This window comes from Arvicola amphibius, chromosome 18 (assembly GCF_903992535.2).
Source record: "Arvicola amphibius chromosome 18, mArvAmp1.2, whole genome shotgun sequence".
Classification (NCBI taxonomy): Eukaryota; Metazoa; Chordata; class Mammalia; order Rodentia; family Cricetidae; genus Arvicola; species Arvicola amphibius.
In genome coordinates, this window is record NC_052064.1 from 5,702,437 (window position 1) to 5,727,579 (window position 25,143).

Below are 25,143 nucleotides of genomic sequence, written 5' to 3' on the forward strand. Positions count from 1 at the left end.
CCGAGTGCTGGGATTAAAGGCATGCACCACCACCACCCGGCTATGGCCATTTATTTTTACAGTTAAAAAAAATTATGTGCATTGGTGTTTTGCCTGCAAGTATGTCTGTGAGGATGTCAGGTCCCCTGGAACTGGGGCTGCAGACACCTGGGAGCTGCCATGTGGGTGCTGAGAATTGAACCAGGCCTCCTAGATGAGCAGCCAATGCTCTTAGCCACTGAACCATCGCACCAGCCTCTGTTTTTACTATTTAAAAGTGTGTGTGTGTGCGCACGTGCGTGCGTGCGTGAGTGCGCGCGTGCAAAGTTGGTCCTGGGAATTGAACTTTGGTTATCAGGTTTGGCTTATACCTTTACCCGCTGAGTCACTGCCAGGTTTATAATGTGGATGATTTGAGTCAGAGCATAAAAGCATAGAAAGATCTTCAGTACTGGTTACTAAGGTCCACAGAGAACATGCAAGCTGATACATGGACTTTCTGGGAGAGACGGAAGAATTAAGGCTAAAAAAAAAATAAAGTCAAAATTTCCATGTGAAACAATTCTGAGTAAAATACTTAGATGTATTTACATATAGATGGGATGTTAAACATTTCACGTTTTCAGATACATAATAAAACAAACTTTTCCAACCTGGAGAAAAAGTTTTATATGTACATGATAGGATTCTTTCAAAAAGTTACAAATGGAAAAACTGGAAGAAAACAGAAGAAGGTGAAATGTAGACAAAATGTTCTTTGGTGAACATTACTTTTATCGGCCACTAGGACTTCAGCCTTGTGCTAAGGAATGCACAGTTAAGTGTTTGGTAATGTTTAAAGCTTTAGAGTACTCCATTTCTAAATGGTGTAGGCCCTTTTTACAGAGGTCCCTACTGTAAGGTTAAGTCCTGTAACTATGGGCTCTTTCAGAAGGCAGTCTGGCAGAACTCAGATGGATCAGACCTTGTGTGTGATGCACAGAAATACCTGGCTGTAAATCTGCCATGCAGGCCAGGGTAAAGGACTAGAAGGAAGTGGTCTACGTGGAATTGTTAGTGAAGTTACTGAGAAACCGAACATACTCTGTTAATACACTTCTCCTGGGACCTGACCACTTACTTTCTGGCAGTAGCTTAATGAAAACCAATATAAAGCGACGATAAGAAGGTATGGCAAACAACAAAGTCAAAATGACAAATTCTTAACAGCAACTGTTAGCTGGGCGTGGTGGCCCAGGCGTCTAAATCTAGCAGAGTACAAGGTCATCCTCAGCTACAAAGGGAGTTCTAGAGACCCATCTAAAAACACACGCGCGCACACACAACAAACAAAACCCCAACAAGTCTTAAGCAGAAAGAACTTCAGATAGGTTGGCCTGTGCTTTGATTTACTGAGAATAAAGTGATGGTAGAAAGTAGAAGAAAAGTCAGGTATTTGATGGCAAATACCTAGAGCCCCAGCGCTCATGGGCCTGAAGGAGGGGATAGGAGTTTAAAACCAACCTTGGCTATATAGTGAGCTTGAGGTTCTAACAACAACCAAGATGGAATCAGCTTAAAAGTCCCCTTAACCTGCAAACATCAACTATAAATGTGAGAGACGTTTTGTACTCAGGCTGTTTGATGAATCGTTAATATAACTTCCAGGCTCCTGAGGAAAACAGCCAACTGCACCTAGGAGGTTGGCTTTTAAAGACCTTAAAGGTTTTTTAGGCTACCTCACTATCAATAACAAAAGCAAAATTCATAGTGCAGATCTCTGGCCACAGCTGTGATATTTTGAGCATCAAAAAGAATCCAATGTTAGGAAGCACATTAAAATTATAAAAATTATCAAGTCTGCTTTGAAGTTGATAATTAAGTGGACATGGAACACTACTCCCTTGCCAGTAAGATCTGGTTAAGGAGGGAAAACCATAATATCCATAGATTGACCAGCTAATAAATGTGAGAGAATTGAGCGAGCTAGACAAAGTGGACAAACTTTAGTGAAACCACTCACTTCGGTGAGGACTGTCACCCAGTGTTACAATTTCTGGTTCAGCGTCTAATGGGAAATAATATTTAATGTCAAAGAGTCATCATATGGATAATATTCAAAGCAGAAACCCAGATTAAGGATCAGACTGCCATTCTGATAGACTAGCTTGTCTGCACACTGTAAATGGTAGGCAGGCTAGACAGACATTCTGTGTTTTCTGAGTGGCAGGAATGAAGCATTTGATCTAGGGTCTATACTGGCATAAAATCCTTAACTTGTATCCATGTGTCTTGACTGCTGACTTCTGGGTGGCAGGTAATGTGGGGAATAGCAGAGCAAGCCCAACAGCACTGGGAGAAGCAACTAGACACAGTCACAATATGGGATTCTTAATATAACTGTCATGTATGTTTTTGTCAAAAGAAAAAAAGAACTGTATACATTGAAATAGACTTAAGACACGTGACCAATTACAATGTAAAGTTGTAGAATTAAAACTTTAGATAAACCAACTGCAAATTGGAGGGCAATAGGAAGCCTGAATACTGCATGAGGAAATATGCTGGAATAAGACAATGGAGAATGCCATGTAAAAGGATGGACCATAAAACTCTGCAGATGTGAGCTTATTTTTGCTGGAAAATATATATACACTGGAAAAGATCTGGAGGGATTCTCATTAAATACCAATAGTGGTGATCTCTGAGCAGGGAGGATATATTTTGTTTTCTTATTCTCCTTTGTCTATTCCTCAACTTACCCACAATGCACTCAGATCAGTTCTGTAATAATAAATCATGTAAAACCAGTACTTCTAGAACATTTTAGGTTTCCTCCTCTGTTGGGAAACTGATTGTAGACAGTCCTGTTCCCAAACAAGCACAAAACTAAGGAACCACTAACCATGTTCTAAGAAAGACGTAAAAGTGTTTAAGTGCTCAGCTTACAAAGATAACACTAAGGGAGGGCATGGGGAAGATGCTGGACAGGAAGGCGGGAGAGAAGCCTGACAAGCCCCAGCGAGCCAGAACCACTGGATGACCTGAAGAGTCGGAAAAACCTTTGAAAACAGTTTCTTCCAGTAATGGAGGGGAAGCTCCAGTTTCAGCAGCACTGAACAGTGAGCCAGTGAGAGCTGAAGAACCTGCTGGTGCAGACCCCCCAACAAAGCCCACAAAGATCTCCAAGTTCGGACTGGCCACAGGTGGTCAGAAGACGAAGGAAACACCAGCCGTCTCCATCCAACATGGATCAAATAAACCTAAGAAAATGGTTCCAAGTCTTGCTCCAAAAATCCTTTGAGTAGCAGCAGCTTTCAGTGAAGGTGAAGATCGTGAACCAGAAGAAATGCCTCCAGAAGCAGAGATGCAGACAAAGAACATTGGAGGAACCCGCCAACATCGGCTGGACCCAACGCCTTTCATAAAGGAAAGCATGGCTTTTCCCATACCCAGAAGTTGTGGTGGGGGGACGGGGCATAAAATCTCATCTTTGAACTCTACACGACCAAGACAAATGTTTTGAGATGGGTGTGTTTCTGCAGTCCAGAAGGAGCAGTCTCCCTTTATAAAGAATGGTGTGAGCCATTTCTTTTTCCTTCCTTCCTTCCTTCCTTCCTTCCTTCCTTCCTTCCTTCCTTCCTTCCTTCTTTCCTTTCCTTTCTCCCTCCCTCCCTCCTTCTGTCCCTCCCTCCCTTTCTTTCTTCTTTATTTTCTTCTCTTAGATTGAGTAGTACAAAAAAATGAGTTTGAAATTAGAAGTAATTTATGTTTTATATACAGATTTCAAAACATTTGCTAATTTTGTCGTTTCACGTGATCTGTAACCTTTCTAAAGGTTAATAGATAATAAATCAGAAGTTGAGAATGAAAATAAAAAACAAAGCAAAGATAACACGAAGGTATAATAGAAAAGTCACTGCATAAGTGGAAAAGGCCAGTTAATCTTTGAAACATTCGATTAAAACAACACAAGTATTAGATACATCTTATCATTCACCCTTAACTACTAAAATTTTCTGGGGTGGAAAGGAGAAGTGTGTAAGTCCAGAGTTCAGGAGAGGCATACAACCCCATGCAGGTCCTTTATGCCTCGGGTGTGGTGGGTGTGGCATTGGGCTCCATGTCGTCCTGGGGAGTGGGAGCTGAGGTTTCTCGCTCGGCCATTGCCTCTCGGACTTGGCTGCCTAAGACTGCATCATGGATACTGTGGAACAGCAGCTCTTTTAAGGCGGGATTTTCAAAAAACCGGTTGCGAGTGAGGTCATTCACAACTTGTGCTATACAAAGAAAAGAAACATATTTCACATTCCACAGTTTGTTTTTGTCTTTGGGTTTTTTTTGTGTGTGTGTGGTGTGGTGTGTGTGTGTGTGTGTGTGTGTGTGTGTGTGTGTGTGTGTGTGTTTGACAGGGCTTCTCTGTAGTTTTGGAACCTGTCCTGGAAGTAGCTCTTGTAGACCAGGCTGGCCTTGAACTCAGAGTTCTCTGCCTCTGCCTCCTGAAGGCTGGTGTTAAAGACCACCTTTTGACACTGAAGATTTTTCTAGTCTTTTGTTTTATAGGTGATGAGGTAACGGACAAATGAAGTGTGCCATTTGGGTGTCTACAGGAAGATGCGAATTGGCTGAATTTGTAACTCAAAAGCTGTTGTCTGTTTGCTCTCCATGGGGGCTGCTCCATTTTACACATCACTGCTTCCTCAGTGAGAACCTGTTCTCTGCCAGGCGCCTTTGAAATGTGCTGCTGGCGTTCCTGTTCTCACCGACTTCACAGATTAATAATGACGATGATGTCTTTGTGTAGATTTTGTTTTTAAGCACCTTCTCAACCAAGATATAATATAAAACAAAAGCAGCAGGAAAGCTAGTCCACTGGATGGAAGTCCTAACTAGCAGAAAGACCGACAGAATTATGACTTGTGTGTAGTAGCTACTAAAACAGGAAACCCTGACCAACTCCTGTCTTCCGGCTCTAGGCCAGAAGGTCGTCTCAACACCTGCAGCTAGCTGATTTCAAAACTGGCTTTATGGTGATTTTCCAGAGGAGTGATTTTTTTTTATTCTATAGAAAAGTTTAAATTATAGGGAAAAAAGACAAGTGCAGTTAATTAAAAAAAATAAATAAAATCTTACCAGCCAACCAACCAACAAAAAAATGAGAATATTAAAGCTTTCTCCATCCAGGGGCTGGAGAAATGGCTCAAGAGCCACAGGCACTGCCTTTGTAGAGGACCCTGGTTTGGACCCCAGAATCAGTACGGTGGTTCACAACAATTCATAATTACAGTTCTAGAGGTTCTGATCCCTCCTCTGACCCCTGCGGCTACCAGGCATGCCCATGGTACATGCACATACATGCAGGCAAAGCACCAATACACATAAAATAAATAAATCAAAAATAAAAAGGCTTTCCCATTCTAAGGTGTACTCACGGCTGCATCCGGCTAAGTACACATAAATACCAACATCTCCGTATTCCTTCACGATCTGTAAACGATATCGAAACCAAGTTTAACTTTTCTTGGCCCTGCTTCACGTGCATGTCATTTTCTACTGATAGGTGTTAAAGATACGAGAGGTTCTCAGGTCCATTTACTCAAGTTTCTTAGCCTCAGCAGTTTCACACCTTTAGGCTAATAAGCTAAAGTAATTTTGTACCTATTTGGTTTCCATGCCAACAGTGACTAAGAGTATCAAAGCATTATTAAATTTTATTTTGGTGTAATAAAGGTACTATGATAATGATTTTTAAATAAATATTATAGAGATAGATACTAAGATACGGACAGATAACGCGACATCTAGGATGTAGTGTTGGGAACTCATGAAGGCAGACTGGCCATAAGCTGTTAATTGCTGCAGCTGAGTGTGGCTGTACATGAAGATCATTAGATTATACTCCACATTGAAAAATGTCCATAACCAGAAGTTTCAAAAGCATCCACAGAGTAAGAACTGACAGACAAGGAACAGGTCCCTGCCCCTGAGGTGACTGGCAGAAAGCTGGGTGGACAGACACTTGTTCCAGGTGGTACTTACCCCGGCCAGAGTTTTTACTCCGACGGAATCGATAAAATTGACTTGAGTAAAGTCAAGGATGACAGTGTGGACAGTTTCCCCCTGGGGCATAAATCGCTGCATCTCTTCAGGAAATGTTGTTTTGATGACTATCGGGGGATATTTTACTGCATCATCCTCTTCTTCGGGCTTCGTGGCATCTTCTCCATCCACCTCTGCATCCTGTGTCAAAATTGAGGCCATACATCTTCTCCTTTATGTTTTTAAGTTAACTATTTACTTTACGTATGTGAGTGGTATGTCTGCATGTATGTCTGTGCACCATGTGTGTGCAGTATCCATGGGGGCCAGAGAGGCCATCATACCCCTGGGACTGGAGCTGCAAGCCATCAAGTGGGTGCTGGAGTCGAACCCAGGACCTCTGGAGGAGCAGCTAACACTCTTAACTGCTGAGCCACCTCCCCAGCACCAGAAGTCATGGATTTTCTAAACAACTCACCTTTTTTTTTATAAGAAAGATTTATAATGAAAATAAACTCACGTGTTCTCAAAACTCAGTATGTATGTATATTTATTCAGATTTAGCTAAGTTTCCTCAGCCATACACACACCCCTTTATTTGAGTCTGAGCACACAATTCTTTTCAGTCATTGTTCCCACTTTCCTTCCAACTTAGAAAATAGTCCCTACTGACGTCAGCCTGACAGGCCGCATTAGCAGAAGTCTAACTGCAAAAACTAGTCTTTGGGTTTTGAATCATCAGTTGAATAAAGTATAGTGTCAAATTTATCAAGGTACTGTGTTATTTTAACTTTTCAAACAATGCTCTCATGGCTCATTTCATCAGCTTCCTCATAAATGACCATATCGCGTTCTTGTTTATTTTGCTTTTGAGACAGGATCTCATACATCTCAGGCTGGCCTCTGCCTCCTGATGGGCACCAGCTCACCCAGCCTTCCCACGTATTTACATAGAGGAAGCCTAGAGCCTTCCCCGTGTTCGTAACTTCATGCCATGTTTAGATTTTAACATGGTTAAAGATGGAGGCCATGCAGATCAAGAGAAAAGGAGAAATGACAAGAACTTTTACCACTTTGACAACGGTCGCATTGGCCACATTGGCATTCCCAACTTCCTTCGCGTACTTCCTCATGGCCTTTCTTCTCGCTCCCATTATGAGTGCCGGGTTCACGCCAGTCTTTGCAAGGACAAGGTAGGCAGAGTCACACTTCATAGCTCCCAAGGACCCATCCGAATGCCACCAAATCCCCAGTTCTTTCACCCTGGCCAACTGCATGCTGGGATACGTTATCTTCCCAACCTTTCCCTCAGATGCCCTCAACTGAGTGACGGCCATTAGTTATTTTCTTGGTCTGACTCTTTATTTAAGACCAGCAGACACTAAAGAACTTGGAGAAACAAGTGGTATTTACTAAATGTGGACTCGTGAGATTCTTCAGCTTGTCCTTGAGGGTAATGAAGGCTGAGCTGGGATCACAGCCCACGGGGCCTGAGAGTGAGATTATGTTTCTCTTTCTTCAATGAATGCACGTGATGAAGGAATGAGCCGATGGCTGCTTAACCAACGACAGACACTGCACGGTGCACTTAAAACTGTTGAAAATAGCTGGGCGGTGGTGGTGCACGCTTTTAACCCCAGCGCTTAGAAGGTAGAGACAGGTGGATCTCTGAGTTCAAGACCAGCCCGGTCTACAGAGTGAGGTCCAGGACAGCCAGGGGCTACACAGAGAAACCCTATCTTGAAAAACAAAATAACAAAACAAAACAAACAAACAACAACAAAAACAACCCCCAAAAGCTTAATATAGTGGATTTTCTTTAGGTCGAGAAGCAATTCTTTACTTTCTTCCAACCCACAACGCCCTCCTCAGAAACGATCAACTTTTAGTTTCTAATTTTTAAAAAAAATCAAAATTTTGTTTTTATTTTTATTTATCACTCTTAATGAATAATCAAAAAAAAAAGCCGCTCACCTTTCTTTTTAGTGCGTTGCTATACAAGTCACTGTTTGCATAGTAAATTGGGGCATTTATTTGGAATATTTTTATTCCAGGAATTTCTTTCACCTGAGAGGTAAAACATTAACGGTTTTAACAGCTGGGTATATTTCAGAATCAAGATTGCAGTCGGCTCCCTCCTCCAACATGGAGATGAAACAGAAACAGGCCCTTGACAACAGAAAGTGTGTGAAGGGCCCGCTTACCGTGTTTAGATAAAATTATGTTACTCCACGAAAACTCTGAGAGTTTCAAAGAAAAGGCTTCGTGTGGGGCTCTGTTGCCCAGGCCTGGCCTCCTCTCCTGGGCTGACGCAACCTTCCCACCTCCGCCTCACGAGGAGCCGGGACCGCAGGACTGACTGCCAGGCCTCATTTGAAAGCTTAGAAAACACACATCTTCCTATTTATTTTACGAGTTAATCTTGGCTTCTTTTTTTAAAACCACTAAACACAAGGAAGAGTTGGAAAAATCACCCAAAGGAGGAAAGAAAACGGAGATGAAAGGCCAGGCTGTTGCTAGATGGGGAGCTCAGGCCAACGAGGTGAACACAGATTCACTTGGTTGGACGCACAATTCAACTCAAAGCATAGTGAATTTTTTTTCTCCAGAAGCCTCATGGAACCCGAAGATGCTAGTTAGAGTTTAGTAATTAATAGAGAAATGTCTATTCTGACACCAGGCTCATTTCCCAACAGCTTACATTGAATCTCAGTCTTTCCCCAAGCAGAAAACAAATAAAATATCTTTCAAAGATTTTATAAAGTCCTTGAGATTCTTCAGATGACAAGAACATCAAAAATCAAAGAATGCTGAGGTTCTATCTAACTATTGAAGATGAAGTGGGTAAGGGCCGCCATCCCACCGCGTAGGTCTTAGCGTGACTAACACTGGCATTTCTCCGTTGGTTTGAACTCATCAAAAGACAGCCATGTGCACACAAGATATCCTCAGCCATAGTATTCTTACCATGTGCACTCTATAGATCCACTCTTACTAAAAACAAACATCTGGACGTGGGGTAATTCATACACCTCAGGTATATTAGGTGTTAATAGAGTGAGCAGAAACTGCGTCTTTCATGTCTCCTCTTCTCTCCCCGTAGGTAGACACACTCCCCCGCCACATGTTCACACTCAGGTAAGGTATTAGAGAAAGGTCCTACCTCCTCAAATGCATCTATGTCAATGTATACATCGGTGTCGGGGAGCTGCCCCAGGACTTTGTAGCTCGGGCTGCAGAGAGAGCAAAGGAGCAATTCAATTGGCAAATGAGGAAAGAGTTACCCTGACCCCTGGAGTGCTTGGGCACCCTTTCTGTACAGGTCTAGATCCTACTGGTCCCAGCAGAGGTCAGTGGGTACCCAGAGTGAAGAAGTCTCTTTTCATAAACATTCATCGGTTTTCTTTGCTGGTTGTGGAGCCTGCCGCACCTCCTGCAGCATGCATAACTGTATGTTCTAGTTTGATGAAGATGATAAAACTTCTATGAATCAGCCTCTGAAGCTGGGCAGCGATGGTGTGCAGCACTTGGGAGGCAGTGGTGGGCGGATCTCTGAGTTTGAGGCCAGTTTGGTCTACAGAGTGAATTCCAGGACAGCCAGTGATACAGAGAAATCATGTCTAAAAAACCAAACGGAAAGAACCAGCCTCTAGATCCATGAAAAACCATATGTGAATCCTTGTCTCATCACAGGCTGTGGAGTACGTTCCCCAGTCATCCTAGGACTGAGTTTCTACATGCGTGGAGTGGGGATGCTAAGTCATTGGGCTGTGTGGATGGAAAGACATAAAACATTGATTTTCACAAGGAGCTAGGCATGTAGACAGCTATAGTCACTTACTGCCACTCTTACTAATTATCATCGTCCACATCACTATTCCATGCCTTCATCCTCAGAGGAAGACCAATGTGTAGAAAGGAAGGATAATGTCTTCTTGACCACAACAGCTTGAGAGCCTCGCCTGTCTGGGGGCAGCATGGCAGACCCTCAACAACTATCAACTCAGGGAAGATTATAATTATTTTATCAAGCTTTCCGAAGCTGACGAAAGCACGGACTTTTAGGTGAAAGAAAGACTCCTTTGTAGCAATAGCGCCCAAAGTTCACGGGAAAGATGCTTAGGAATGGTTTGTAGAACGCAGGTTTCTCCTCTGGGCTGCGTTCGGAGGGAACCCGCGCGTTTGGAACATGCCTTTGCTGGAGAGTTATTTTGTGTCCTTTCAGAGGCACCTGAGAGGAGGGAACATTGGTGGAGAAAATGCTTCCATAAGACCAAGCTGTTGTTAAGCCATTTTATTAATTGGTGATAGATCTGTGAGGGCCCAGCCAATTCCGGGTCTGGCCATCCCTGGGCTGGGTTCTATAAGAAAGCAGGCCGAGCAAGTCACGGGGATCAGATCAGTAAGCAGAACCCCTCCATGGCCTCTGCATCAGCCCCTACTCCCAGGTTCCTGCACTGTTTGAGTTTTTGTCCTGACTTCCTTCAATGAAGTGTAAGCCAAAGAAACCCTTGCTCCCCAGTTTCCTCTTAGTCATGTTATTTCATTACAGCAATAGAAACCATAACTAAGACCACACCAAAACTAATGTGTTAGTAGCTGGCTCCTGGATAGGTGCCCTAATTCTAGAATAAGAAGCAACTGAGAATAGACAGGTATTTTGAGTGATGGTCTCCCAAATGCCAACCTGCAAAATTCCAGGACAACCAAAAAGGACAGGATATAAAACTCAATTCTAATTATTTTGAGGGAGACAAAGAAGTGTATCATTAAAGAAATAAAACAAAGAACAACCGTTGATAAGAAATCATGAAACCCGGCTCAGTTAAAGAGAACAAGTCATTTACTTCCCAGATTCTATCCTGCGGTTTGTCAGAGGATACAGACCTTGTTTGTCCTGGAGCTGAGGGCTGGTCAGGGGCCTTGTTTCTGGAAAGCACACATTCTACCCCTGAGCTTCACCCTCGGCCCCCTAGGTATCTTTAAGCACACTACCTACCAGAGCTCTGAGAGAGGGAACTCCTCTATATTCCAGTAAGAGCTTGCATAACAACGGGGGAAACGTCTTTAAGAGAAAATGGACATCAGGGGGCTGGAGAAAGATGGCTCAGTTGTTAAGAGCACTTGCTTCTCTTCTAGAGGCCCCTGGTTTGATTCCCAGCACCCATAAGTCAGCTTTCAACTGTCTACAGTTCCCATCCCAGGGGATACAACACCCTTCTTTGCTCTCCGTAGCACTGGGTGTGTACACAGTGCACAGACATATGCACAGGCAAAGACACTTGCACACATAAGATACAATTAAAAAGGTAAAAAATGGACAATAGTTTTAAAATGTGTTAATTAAAGTAGTTAACTCTGTTCTCAACTGAGAACGTTTTTCTTTTATGTCATTTCAATGATGAAAATGTTCACTTCCTACCTAGACAGCAGGAGCATTTGCTATTCTGCAGGCAAAGGGTTAACATCCCCCAATAATACCACACAAAGGGTCTTTCAAAACTTAAAGGACCATCCTGTGACTTGTAACTACAGGCAGACTGACCTCTGACCTGTGTATTACAGGTGGGAAGGGCACTGCCCTAAGCTGAGTGGGTGGTTCCACTGTAAGGTGCCTACATCTCTGCTCCCCTTATTCACATGTGAAGTTCTTGTTTTGAAAGGTTGTTCTATGCTTTCCCCAGTGGACCCAGTTTCTCACCAGGAAGAAGGGATGACAGAGCCCAGCAGCTCAGAGTGGAGGGGCATCTAGAACCTGCAAAAGCAGGCGCAGAGATAGCGCCATGGTGTTGACGAACCGTGATGGACTCAGAAGAGGAGGAGCAAGCAGGGACGAAGGTAACATTCAGGCTCTCAGAATAAGACCCTTGCCAGGTCTCCTCCAACCGTGGCATAGTAGAGCATCTCACACAACTATATGGAATTATTTTCATCCCCCTCGCCCCTTCAGGTGTTGGGGCTTGAATCCAGGGCCCTGAACATGCCAGGCTTGTGTCCAACTGTGAGTTTCTTCTTCTAGTCACATTTTAACTTCAGCTGTGGTGAAGAACACCGATGGTGAAGTATTTTACGATGTGTTATATTTGCTTATTCTGTGGAACACTTGTTTAATGATGTAAAGATGTCTTCCTTTCTTTTATGTTGCCTTTGTTTAACTCTGTGAAGCTTTGATTCTTTGCCTGTCTAAAACACATGATGGTCTAATAAAGAGCCGAATGGCCAAATAGCGAGGCAGGAGAAAGGATAGGCAGGGCTGGCAGGCAGAGAGAAGAAATAGCAGGAGAAAAAGAGAGAAAAGATGAAGGAATAAGAAAAGGAGAGGAGGACTTCAGGGGCCAGTCACCCAGCCACACAGCCAGCTAGCCTTGGAGTAAGAAGCATAAAAGAATACACAGAAACAGAGAAAGGTAAAAGCCAAGAAGCAAAAAGTAGATGGGATAATTTAAGAAAAACTGGCCAGAAAGAAGCCAAGCTAAGGCTGAGCATTTATAAGTAGTAATAACACTCTGTGCGTATTTATTTGAGGGCTGGATGGAAGGCCCCCAAAGAGTAAAAAGCAACATCAGGACACTTGCACCGCGTCAGCCGGGCACTCACCTCTGTGTTCTGTAGATCACAGTCAGCAAAGCAATGATCACAGCCGTAATCAGTCCATAGTCCAACCCCAGGAACAGGGAAGACACAAAGGTGGTAAGCCAGATGGTCTAAAGGAAAGCCGAAAGGCTTCTAGAGAATCATGTTAATAATTCCATAAGACACACACGCAGGCATGCGTGCGCACACATGCACGCCTCACCTGAATAACAAATTCACTGCATTAATGTCTTCCTCACGCGTTTATTTGCGCTGCTGGTAGCTGCAGACCTCTAACGCACAACCCCCTTTACTTACCAGCTCTATTTTGCTGGTTCTCCAGAAGAAGGGCAGATCTGAGAACTGCATAAACATCCCCTTCAGGTTGACGATCACGATGGCCGAAAGCACAGCCTGCAACACAGCACAGTCGCCCCTGTCTCTCCGGTGGGGACCACAGGGCCTCCGTTGCTGGCTTCTCACCACCTTCCCTCTGCCCGGTCCGCCCCTTTGTCCCGCCTAGCCTTATGGGGCACTCGGGGCACCTTCGAAGCTGTGGGCACCAGGATTTCCAGCGTTTGGTCATTTAAAGTTGGCCCTAGAAAACCACGTGTGTGCCCTACCAGAAAATCTGCACGACAGCCAAGAGGTCTAGGATAAAATTTGCGGCCATAGGAACTATTTCATCTATAGTCTCCCTCATTATGACTTCATCCTTTTTTCCTGATTTCTCTTAGATGAAATACAATCAGCAAATAAACGAACTGTTGTAGGTCATCTCAGAATTTTAATGAAAATGTAAGGTCACTGAGGGTCAAAGACAGAAGGTGTCTTGGGGGTCAGCCTGCCCAAATGTTCCTTTGTAGATGAGGAAAATGACCTCAAGGATGTGCAGCTGTCGGTAGGTGAAGGGCGAGACCTGGTCCTTGCTATGGCGCCATTACTACCCTGCTGAGGTTACAGCGAATAGAAGAAAAGCCCAACCCTCCAAGACAGCCACAAAACCATGAACGGAACAGCGTGAACTCCCTCCCACCAAGCCCACGCTACACACCTGGGGCAGTGACTCAAAGAGGAATCCAGTGGCTAATATGACCAGAAGAATCATTAACGAGGCCAGACAACCTGCAAGCTGGACGGGAGAAGACACACGGAAGGGGCTTTGAGACCAGAGTCAAGAGTAGGCACTGGCTGAGCTTACTTTGGCCATTTTCACCATGGGAAAACCAAGAGCATAGCAGTTTAAAGAAGTCTTCCCAAGCATTACATAGACTTACAACAGTGGCTCTTTACCTCCGACCCACACCCTTCCCCCTCCTAGACAGTGAGTTCCTTTTACAACTTTTTTTTTTTGTTTTGTTTTGTTTTTTTCGAGACAGGGTTTCTCTGCAGCTTTAGAGCCTGTCCTGGAACTAGCTCTTGTAGACCAGGCTGGTCTCGAACTCACAGAGATCCGCCTGCCTCTGCCTCCCGAGTGCTGGGATTAAAGGTGTGCGCCACCACCGCCCGGCCTCCTTTTACAACTTTTAAACAGAACTGAACTACAGAAACATCCTGGCCAAACGCTCTTGTCAGAGGGGGAGAACGGCACTGGTGCCAACCTGAGGCCAGGAACAGAGTTTAGCATTTGCTGTCCCATATGGCAACTGCCCACCACACCACATGTCATGATTTCAGTTTTTAAACATTGAAATGAAAGGTCTTGGTTGCACAGCCACATTTCAGGTGCTCGGAAGCCACATCTTGTTCATGGCGGCTGTGTTAAATGGCGCAAAGAATAAACACTTCTACCATCGTGTGAACGTCCCGTTGGATGGAGCTAGCCTCATGGCCACACTCAGCATCAGGCTTGCAGATAAATCTCATGTCTAAACATTTAAGGCTTACTGTAGCAGGTGGAGTGTCATGGAACTTCCAGTTTAACTGGAGAAGGTACCTCCTTTCTATAGATTCGTGTGTGTGTGTGTGTGTGCATATGTGCGTGCGTGCGAATGTGTGCGCATGTGCATGCGTGTGCATATGTGTATACGTGTGGGCACATGTGCACGTGTGTGCATGTGTATATGTGTGGGTACACGTGTACGTGTGTGCGTGTGTGCGTGTATGTGTGCACGTGTGTGCATATGTGTACACGTGTGTGCATGTGTGTACACGTGTGTGCATGTGTGTGCATATGTGTGCATATGTGCACATGTGTGCGTGTGTGCGTGCATGCGTGTACAAGTGTGTGTACATGCGTGTGTGCGTGTGTGCATGTGTGTGCATGTGTGTGCGTGTGTGCATGTGTGTGCGTGTGTGCATGTGTGTGCATGTATATGTGTGCGTGCGTGTGTGCGTGTGTGCGCCTGTGTGTGTGTGTGTGTGTGTGTGTGTGTGATTTGCTTCGACCAGTCATGCCTTTCTCTGATTTGTGACCCAGCTCACTGGAGCATGGCTCTGCAGGTAGCTTTGTTTGGATTCAGATCAGAACCAAGAGACTCACCGTCTAGACCGCCAGTTCTCAGGGGCCTGTCGTGTACGCACCTGCGTCTTCCCTCCCGTTCCCTCCTGAACAAGGCTTCGCGACAAGGAGCACGAGATTGAAAAGGTCTGGAAGAGCGATCCGATGGAGTTGCAGATCCCCAGGGCGATGAGCTCCTTTTCCATGTGGGAACAAAGCAAAGGCGACGGTCTCTCTCAGGGAGGAGCCCAGAGTGCATTAGACACACCCCGTCAGCAGCACAGGCTGCCCCTTCGCTCCGCAAATGCTGTTTCTTTAGATTGAGTCCAAAATCGGAATTACGGCATATCGTATAGTGGGAGGAGAACTGGATTTTTATTGTGCTGGAGATAAATGCTGTGATTCCTACCTACTCCCTGCTTCCCAAACCCACTCTCTATACAAACAGGACCTTAAAAAAAAAGTCTGCAAAAAAGCTGAGAAAATACTTTTCAAAAGAGAAAGTTCTGGAGACATGAGTACTGGCGTCTTTTAGATGTGTGGCCTGTTGCTTGTGACAAAATGCATGCCGGTGTCTTCTTTGGACCTGTGAGTCCTGCTCTAAGTGCTACTTTGGAATTTCTAGGCTGGTTTTTATATAAATGTGGAGTATCTAGTTCCTTTAGACATGTACAGGCACAAGGGAGTGGTTCATGCCCTGTAATCCCAGCACTTTGGAGGCTGAGGCAGGGAACCACAAGTTTGAGTCTGGCTAGCTCCAAAGTGAGACTGTGCCTTTAAAACAATCAGTATGCCATTGTGTAAAGACAAAGTGTCTGCTCGAAGGGATAGTGGTGCACGCCTTTAACTCCAGTACTAGGGGGATAGAGACAGGTGGATCTCTGAGTTCAAGGCCAGCCTTGTCTACAAAGTGGGTTCCAGGCAAGCCAGAGACGTATAATGAGACTCTGTCTCAAAAACAAAATAAAATAAAAAAGAGAAGTATTTGTTTGACCTTTCTCAGAAAGGATTCTCATTCTATGTGAAGATTTGCAATTTTGTAACATGAAAAGAATCTGCCATAAGATGTGGGGAAAAAATGCAATGAACTAAAATAGACACCAGAGCAAGATTGCAGGCCGTGGTGTTTGGATTAAACACCCACCGGCAGCTATATCATAAAAGAAGGCAGCAAAAAACCAGAGCAGGAGGACTGTTGTGAGTTCGAGGCCAGCCTGGGTCACATAACAGATTCCAGGTCAATAGCCTGTGTGAGACCTTGTGTGCCCAGTAGTGGAAGGGAGAGAGAGAAGAAGCGAGGGAGAGGAACGGAGGGATGGAGGGTGGGAGGGAGAGAGGGAGGGAGGAACACATTGCAGTGTCAACTAAACACATGCTTCAAATGTGTCCAGCATCAGAATGAAGGCTTCCCTACTAAACTTGACGCCTCCAGCAGCTTGCGCCCCAGTGAAATTCCCGTGTGAAACTGACAATTTTTTTTTTTTTTTTACCTGATTGCCGTCAACCTGGTAGCCGTGTTTATTTGCCAAGGTCTTGGCCATGGAGATGGTCACTGAAAATCCAACGATGGCTATGGCGATGGCATCCACATACACGAGGTGGAAGAGACTGGTGTCCGGGTTGGCGGGTGGGAGTAGCCTGAAAAGCCAAGGCGATTTTAACTCAAGAGCTGCGACGGCTGTGGGTAAACACACAGAACCTGGGGTGGGGGGGGTGGGGGCGGAACGCGGGGGGCGGGGTGGAACGTGGGGGCGCAGAACGTGGGGAGCAGCATTATCTCCCAATGCAATGCAATGCCCGGTGCTCGGGTACTTGTTGGTTCTTAGTGGCAGCAAGAAGGGCCCTCCTGCTGCCCATGTCCTCTCCTGGTCCATGCTGCGGAGCGACTTTCTGCGGGATAGGCTATTGGTGTGGATCAGGTGCTGAGGTATTTATAGCAGGGCAACCTCATGCCTGATGTCAGGTCTAAGTAAGCCTAGGGTGAAGACAGGGGCGGTGGAGTATTCAGATGCCACAGACATCCGAGCCAGGCTTCAGGGTGGAGAGAGTTTGGGAAAAGCACAGCTTCGGTGGAGAATTGTTGCCCTAGCAACAGACTCACGTCTCCCCTCTGCTCTTCCTCTGTCCCTGTAATCCCAGCATTTTGGAGTTCTAACACGGAAGAGAGACGGTACTGCTCCTTGGGTTTCTCGTGGAAATTGGAGGAGCTAAGGTGCAACTTTGGGAGCCAGCGTTTCCCAGTATTGTGGTTGTCCTAGGTAACATGGTAGAGCGTCCCGCAGAGTTACGGGGGAAGCGACAGTGGGAATTGCAGCGGCATCTTGCTCAGTTCAAGGCATGGGGTTAGATAACTTACTTGCTATGCAAGTCAATTGTCACAATCTCGTGTGTGCAGTCTTCTGTGCTGTGGCCTGGGCTTACTTGACTATTTCTCATCGACTGTGACTGAAGCATCACCCCAACTTGACGTCACCGTGACTTGACGTCACTCCGACTTGACGCCATCCTGACTTGACATCACCATCCCGACTTTACATCACCTCGACTTTACGTCACCCCAACTTTACGTTGCCCCAATTTTACATCACCCCGACTTTACATCATCACCCTGACTTGATGTCACCCGACTTGACGTCATCCTGACTTGACGTCACCCAGATTTGATGTCATCTGACTTAACATCACCCCGACTTACATCACCCCGACTTACATCACCCCGACTTGACTTGACATCACCCCGACTTTACATCACCCCGACTTTACATCATCACTCTGACTTGACGTCACCCCAACTTTACATCACCCCGACTTTACAGACGAGGTTACACTACTGTGTAAGCCCGATCAGTTCTCTCACTGAGAGCACAAAATCATGGATGATTTGCCTGTTCCACCAATGTTTTCATGCTGTGTCAAACTACAAGGGCAGAGGGGCCTTTTTGTTTTGTTTTGTTTTGTTTTGTTTTTCGAGACAGGGTTTCCCTGTAGTTTCTAGAGCCTGTCCTGGAACTAGCTCTTGTAGACCAGGCTGACCTCGAACTCAGAGATCCGCCTGCCTCTGCCTCCCGAGTGCTGGGATTAAAGGAATGAGCCACAACCGCCCGGCCCAGAAGGGCCTTTCTAATCCTTCCATATGGAAAGAGAGGAAAGGAGGGGGAGGGGACATGATGCCTGTTAAGCCTAGGTTATTTTTTACATAGGCCTTCTCTCCTCTTCCTCTCAACAGACCTATTTCATAGGTACCATTAATATTCCGAATTGTAGGTTAAAAATAAAGATACTTTCAGGTGTAAAGTGACTTTTCCAAGGTAGAACAGAAAAGACAAACCCAAAGGTCTGACTGCAAAGAGGGACAACCTGGTAGCTGGTTTAGGCCTGAAATGAAGGATAGCACAACAGGATATTTGAAAAAAGTTCGAGAAAGTGAGCCTGGGATTCTTACCAGTCAGCCGCCGCTTTCTGAGCCAGTCAGGGTCTGTTTATGAGTATATTTTGATAAGCACAGTGATTGGCTTCAGACTCAGCCTCCAGCCACAGAAGCCGCAACTGCTTCTTGTGTCTAGATGTGTCTCTCTTACTAAATCTAGGTGGCCTTCAGACTTGCTGTTTTGACGCTTATATGCAATGCCTCCCACAGGTTCATGTTCTGGACACTGGCACCCCGTTTGAGGTACTATTTTGAGTGAGGCCTGGCCAGCAGAGGTAGGTCAGTAGGGACAGGTCTTTGAAAGCTATTTCCACCCCTGATTTGGGCCTGGCCGTTCTGCTCCCTCATCCACAATGTGAGAATTCACTGTCTCATTTTCTTGCTGCTGTGGGTGGAGACATTCTGCCACACCTGTCCTACTATGGTGGACTGAAAGGGACAGAAGGGACAACTCTCTCCTTCCTTACGTTGTTTCTTCCAGGTACTTTGGTCACAGCTACAAGGTATGCAAGAAATGGTTTGTCGCTATCCCGGACCCGATCCTGTACTCTTAGCTCCTTAGAACCGACGTTGAGAGAGAAGAGCCATAAGCTGTGGGCTCGATAAACCCTAGAATTCTAAAGAGAGCTTCCTGGTTGCTTCGGCTGGGAGTTTGAAAGTTCAAAATGTGAATGTGAAGGCTGAGCTCATGAGGTTTCGGGTGGGAACATGGTATCTAAAGAGAATTGGTGATTTGTGCTGCACTTGGCCAAGAATCTGGACGCTGGAGTCATGTCATGAAAATATGAATGAAGAGGAACGAGAAAGGAATTGGCTGGATGATTTGGTGGAGGAAACTTCAAGACAGTGTGATAGTTCAGCTGTGGCATGGTTATTACTTGCTGCTTTTAGTCGGGTAGTAAGAATTTAGGTAAGTAAATGAGCAGGCTGTCCAGGAAAGGACGGAGAGCACATTAGAGCTGTTCCAGATAAAGCAGGTTGCTAAAGAGATTCTTACCATTAAAGAGAAGCCAGGGAAGCGGTGGGACAATAGGAAAAATGCCTCGAGAGTGTGACCCTCTCCCTGAAGGCTCCAGAGTTGAAGAATGCACATTTATTTACAACTTCTATTTCAAAAGAGAGAGAGATGAAGGGTTGTCATGCAGAAAAAGGACGGCCTAGGAAAATGTTTCACCAAGTCCAGCCGTGCAGGCCTTCACCAGCTATGTCTGCTGCTGTGGGCCGTCCAGCCCTGGCTATGTCCGCTGCTGTGGGCCGTCCAGCCCTGGCTATGTCCGCTGCTGTGGGCTGTCCAGCCCTGGCTATGTCTGTCCGCTGCTGTGGGCCGTCCAGCCCTGGCTATGTCCGCTGCTGTGGGCCGTCCAGCCCTGGCTATGTCCGCTGCTGTGGGCCGTCCAGCCCTGGCTATGTCTGTCTGCTGCTGTGGGCCGTCCAGCCCTGGCTATGTCTGTCTGCTGCTGTGGGCCATCCAGCCCTGGCTATGTCCGCTGCTGTGGGCCGTCCAGCCCTGGCTATGTCTGTCCGCTGCTGTGGGCCGTCCAGCCCTGGCTATGTCTGTCTGCTGCTGTGGGCCGTCCAGCCCTGGCTATGTCTGCTGCTGTGGGCCGTCCAGCCCTGGCTATGTCCGCTGCTGTGGGCCGTCCAGCCCTGGCTATGTCCGCTGCTGTGGGCCGTCCAGCCCTGGCTGTTTCTTAAGTCTGGCAGCACAATTTGTTGTGTCTATGGTGCTGGTTTTGCAGACACGCAGAATGCAATAGTGGCAATCACTGGAGCTTTCACCAAAGTTCTAGAGGAATCCTTGTGTAGGTGTGTGTAGCCAGTGCGTAGCCAGTGCGTAGCCAGTGCGTAGCTAGTGTGTAGCCAGGCCGGTTTCCCTGGAGGAAGCCTCCGAGCCAAATGTGCATGAAAAGCTGCGGCGGTTTGACTTCACAGTGTCCCCCATAGCTCAGGGTTTGAACTACCAGTCCTCTGGGCTCCTGGCACTTTGAAGGTCGTGAGCCTTTAGGAGGTAGGCCTGGATAGAGGATAGGCTAGCAGGGGAAGGACCTGGAAGGTCAACCACACCCCTAGTTCTCCGCTGTGCTCTCTGCTTCCTAGCTTGCTGCCCCTTGTGGAATTAATGCCTGCTCCAGCTGCCAGTGCTGTGCTGCCCCTCCCCCACCCTCACCTGCTCTGACCAAGTCTCTCCGAAACTCTGAGCAACACGAACCTGCGCTGCTTTATTTCTGGTTTTGTTTCGTTGTTTTGTTTTAACCTGTTAGGTATTTTGGTTATAGCGACCCCAAACAGAAGCTACAACATATTTGATGGACAGAACGTAGAGAAGGTGACCCAGCCTGGGAAACCCTCTGCTTTCCCCTCTGATGTAAAAAGGGTTGACTGTTCTATTGGAGACGCCATGAGGAAAGAAGATGCCAGCCAGCCCCCAACTGTTAGCCCAGGATGACTCCAGCTCACTGTGTAGCCCAGGCTGGCCTCACACTTGCCTTCCCTTTACCGCAGCCTCCCACAAGCTGGGAGTGCAGGTGCGTGCGCCACATCTGAACACCTGCTTGGTTTTGAGTAAATTTCAAGAGGTTAAGTTTTCCAGGTAGCCAAGCTTCCAGAGGCAAAACCATTGCTTTCCTTTTAAAGTTTAACTCCCTTAGGCAGCGCATCCCGGTGCAGGGTCCCAGTGGGAGGAAAGGCATCGAGGATGAGCCGCACGGACACCGATGTAAACCTACTAGTGGCTTTTCATTTCATTTTGTTTATTTAAAGGAGAAATCTAAATGTTAGACTTTCTCATTTAATTAAATTATCTGCAACTAGTAATCGAGTAGGATTATCTGCCGGATCGAATCAAAGACTAACGCTTACCACGGGGCTCCCTGTTGGAGAGTCAGGGTGGGGTAAGGGAAGAAGACAACACGGTGTCAGAGGACCAGCTCCGTTGCTGCTCCTCCAGCAGCTACCTAGGTCTCTGAAATATCACCTTCCCTGGAAGCCTTCCCGACGACACTCAGCTCGCCCTTCTCTGACCTGCCATCCTTTCTCCTCAGCTCTCTCTACATCTTTTTGCTGATTGGCTATTTGTGTCCGGCAGGTCACAAAGCTCTCAGAGGGCAAGGGCATTTTCTCTTTTTGTGTTTGTTTTGTTTGTAACTGCCACGTGTCGGGCCCATGGTAGGCATTCATTAAACAAGGGCTGAATAAATGAGGCTAATTTTTATGAAAAGTAGGGATAATGATATATATTGTCAGTAGGGTTACTACAAGCCTCAACTGGGATGGTGGATATGAAAGTATTTTTTTTTTTTTTTTACAAATTCTCAGTCTAAATTGAAAATGAAGTTACTGCCTTGTTATGGTTTTGCCCTGAGTCACTATTAAAAAAAAAAAAACATGTTCATGAAACTGACTTTTGGTTTTAATGTTTGCAGTTGGAAATCTTGCCTGAGTACTGGCTCGGAGGAGGGAAGTCTCTGCGTGAGAGCACTCTGCCTCTCTGCCTCTCTGGAGACTCCTGGCTGGGCACAGCCTGATTGGACAGGACAGCTCCCTTGGTGCCCCATATCTGGGTAGAAGTCTGGCTCTGCTGCTTTGGAAGGTAGAGAGAAAGAGGGAGGGGGAGGGAAAGGATGGGGGCGGGGGAGAGGAGCATCAGGGAAATACAGAAAGACAGAGACACAGTTAGAGGTGCCTGGAGAGAGACGGCCAGAGGGAATTGGCCAGGGACAGGAAGAGTTGGGCAGAGCTGGTGGGTTACTCTTTTCTTTCAAATATACATGGAATAATTCATGTTAGAAATGTGGAATAGGTCAAGAGGAAGGAAAGAAGTAACCAGCATATAAACTATAATGGGAAAGCTTGGGATGAATCCTGGAATGCATAGCTAGCCTGCCCTGGATGCCTGCCTTACAGGCTCTCACCCGGGGCCTCCCTGGGTTATCTCCCGCCACGTCACAGCCATAACAGGAACAAGTGTGGGCTGCCACACTCACACAGCAGAGCACGGGGCTTTATGAGGAGAAGCCGTCTGCCCAAGGATACACAACAAAAGGCTCAGGCTAGAATTCATAACTTTTTGCTTTTTTAAAATCCTGTGTCACTCGAAAAGAGATTTTACAAAAGGTTTAAAGAAAAGAACATTCCCACTCCTTAGTGTCAGAAATCAAGAGCTCCTCCAGCCTGCTGCCAGCCTCTCAGCACCAGCTGGAGCCCCTTTCAAAAGGCCCCCTGCCATCATAGTCTGGCTCCTGTTCCCTTGCTCTTGCTTTTGTTCTCCCCCAATAAATCTCTTGCGTGAGATCCGCTGTGTGGTATGGTCTTTATAGCATACCTTGGCCCTGCTTCACTGAGGTGTTCCTGTCACATAAATCCTAACGCTGGTGTTGATGACTGATGCTTACGCACGCCCCACTTCGGGGATCTGCCACAGGCTCCCTTTCTGGCTTACCGATTGCTGGGTCCAACATCCCAAACCGGTAACTGGTAAGTTCTCCCTTTCAGTTGGTGTAGATGCTTCTCTGAATCTGAGGAAGGGACAGCGGAGCACCAGGCATCCCTCTGGGTATTCTTGGAGGTGGAGGTATCCCCAGCTATATAGTCTTTAAAACTATGGTTGACCCTCTTCCCTGACCAACCATTTCCCTAGACCGAGGCTTCACTTTTGAGCTTGGTTTCTACCTTTTGGCTTTGCTCAAAGTTCTGGTACTCAATGCCAAGTCTCTCCCCAGACTTAGCCAGGGGAGGGGATGACCCACTATACAGCTGTGCCTACTTCATTCGGTCCCCCTGAGTCCTTGGGATGCCTTGGACTTCAGGCCTTGGAGTCCTGTCCCCTTATGAGAACTGCATCATTTACATATACTGCTTCCCTCAGTCATTCTCTTGAAGAACCTCCGGCCGCTCCACCTAGCACCCAGCTTAAGGCCTCTAAACTTATTGCCTCTCTAGGTCAAATCTGGCCTCAGTATCCCTTAGGTAACCAATCCAAAGGTGGCAACCACATGATTAGAGAATGCCCAAGAATTCCTCACCCCCTGTTTCTTTTTCTCTACTCCAAGGCTGTTTTTATCTGATCCTCTTCCCACCCACTGTCTATATGTCTGGTCTTTAAGTTCCAGACCGAGCAGGGGGAAGAGCAGAGGAGCAAGCCAGCTGCAGGTGGTCCTCAAAAATCTGCATCCCAGACAGCTTCCAAGCAGCTATCCCCAGGTGGTCCAGCCTCACAAACTGCTCCAAATGCTGCCCGCACTTTCCTAGCCCCAGAAGGTTCTTCAGAACCTGGATAGCGAAGAAAACAGTCTGCTCTTCCAGGACTTGGCTAACATACCAGCTTTCTTGGGTCCCCAAAGATGCTGACATCCCTAGACAACAGGAAGCAGCCTAAAGAGCAAGGCAGCCCCATTCCTTCCTCACCAACACCCTTTCCTATTTCCCCACCTTTTATAAGAAACAAAAGGAGCCTGCCCGCAGCAGCTCAGTACCAGCTGCCACACCATCACCAGCAGCTGATACAGAAAGCTGTACTTTTTAACAGCCCTTCTCCAATCATGGCAGGCTGTCTTGTTCAGTCGTTCTTGCTGTCTGGCCCTAGTCTGTCTGTCTCTGTCTCTCTGTCTCTCTCTCACACGTCCCTGCTCTGAGATGGCCTTTCATCCCCCTTCTCCCCCTCATCATAGATATCTTGGGTAAGATCTATTATGCAATGTGATCTTTGAGGCATACCTAGGCCCCATCAAACCCTAGTTTACTTGACTACTAAACCCTAAGGCCCACTGTTAGCAGGATTGCTAAATGGTCAAGCTGCTCTAAAAACCATTCAAAATACCGCCGTCCAGTGCCTTGTTGTGGTAAGGAAGGGTTTATTTTGGCTTGTAGTCCAGTTATAGTTCACTAAGATGGGGAAATTGAGGAGGCTGGTCATATTACATAGGTGTCCAGGAGGCAAAGATGATGAATAGTTGTGCGTGGCCACTTTCTTAGGATCTTAGCCTAGGGAATGGTGCCACCAACAGTGGACAGGTCCTCCTACCCCAGTTAATCTAATCAAGACAATCCCCATACCTAAAGGCCCATCCTTTGGATAAATCCCATTCTGTTGGCAACTAAGATTAACTGCCGCATTCATTAATTCCAATAGAACTGAAAGCAGTCTCTAGACTGATCTGCATCTCTATGCCCACAGTAGAGCTATTCACAGAAGCTAAATGGTGAATACAAATGGACCTCCATTGATGGGTGAATGGGGAGACCCAGTCCAAGTCTTTGACGAAGAAGATGTGTTGTCCTGTGTTCCCCTCTGGATAAACCTTGAGGATACTACGTCAGGTGAAATAAGCTAATCACAAGAAGGCAAATACTGTATGATCCACTGGCAAAAATGACTTGAGTTACCAGGGCCTAAAAGACGGAGAAAGAAGGTGTGGTTGTTCGGTGAGGATTGAACAAGGTGGTTTGCCAGGTGAAAGTGTCCCAGAGATCCGTTTACAGTGTGAATATACTCAACACTACTGGAGTGCATATTTAAAAGAGGTTAATGGGGCAGAGATGGCTCAGCGGCTGAGAGTGCTTGATGCTCCTGCAGAGGCTAAGAGTCTGGTTTCTAGAACCCATGTCAAGTGGCTCCCAACCTCCTGTAACATCATCAGCTCCAGGACCTCTTTTGGCCTCCTGAATGTGTACACTTGCATGTACATCTCCATAAAAATAAAATCTTTAG

At 46.3% G+C, this 25,143-nt stretch overlaps 1 protein-coding gene and 1 pseudogene across 4 annotated transcripts in view; one reads left to right on the forward strand and one right to left on the reverse strand.

The window, feature by feature from the left end:
- The first annotated feature begins 2,938 nt into the window (after window positions 1–2,938).
- LOC119804042 lies at window positions 2,939–3,530 on the forward strand (annotated as a pseudogene).
- A 514-nt stretch (window positions 3,531–4,044) lies between these two features.
- The window catches only part of Slc26a5 (solute carrier family 26 member 5), a 36,266-nt gene continuing 15,167 nt past the window's right edge, over window positions 4,045–25,143 (reverse strand). For 2 of the 4 annotated variants that reach the window (XM_038315369.1, XM_038315367.1), the window contains 11 exons: window positions 16,501–16,648; window positions 15,094–15,207; window positions 13,625–13,702; window positions 12,889–12,984; window positions 12,595–12,701; window positions 9,161–9,230; window positions 7,972–8,064; window positions 7,068–7,175; window positions 5,998–6,198; window positions 5,391–5,445; window positions 4,045–4,238 (listed from right to left, as the gene is read on the reverse strand). In XM_038315369.1, the coding sequence (XP_038171297.1) occupies window positions 4,045–4,238; window positions 5,391–5,445; window positions 5,998–6,198; window positions 7,068–7,175; window positions 7,972–8,064; window positions 9,161–9,230; window positions 12,595–12,701; window positions 12,889–12,984; window positions 13,625–13,702; window positions 15,094–15,207; window positions 16,501–16,648 (1,264 nt within the window). Of the gene's footprint in view, window positions 4,239–5,390; window positions 5,446–5,997; window positions 6,199–7,061; window positions 7,176–7,971; window positions 8,065–9,160; window positions 9,231–12,594; window positions 12,702–12,888; window positions 12,985–13,624; window positions 13,703–15,093; window positions 15,208–16,500; window positions 16,649–25,143 lie in introns of all 4 variants that reach the window. The other 2 variants (XM_038315365.1, XM_038315368.1) reach the window with 2 other exon arrangements.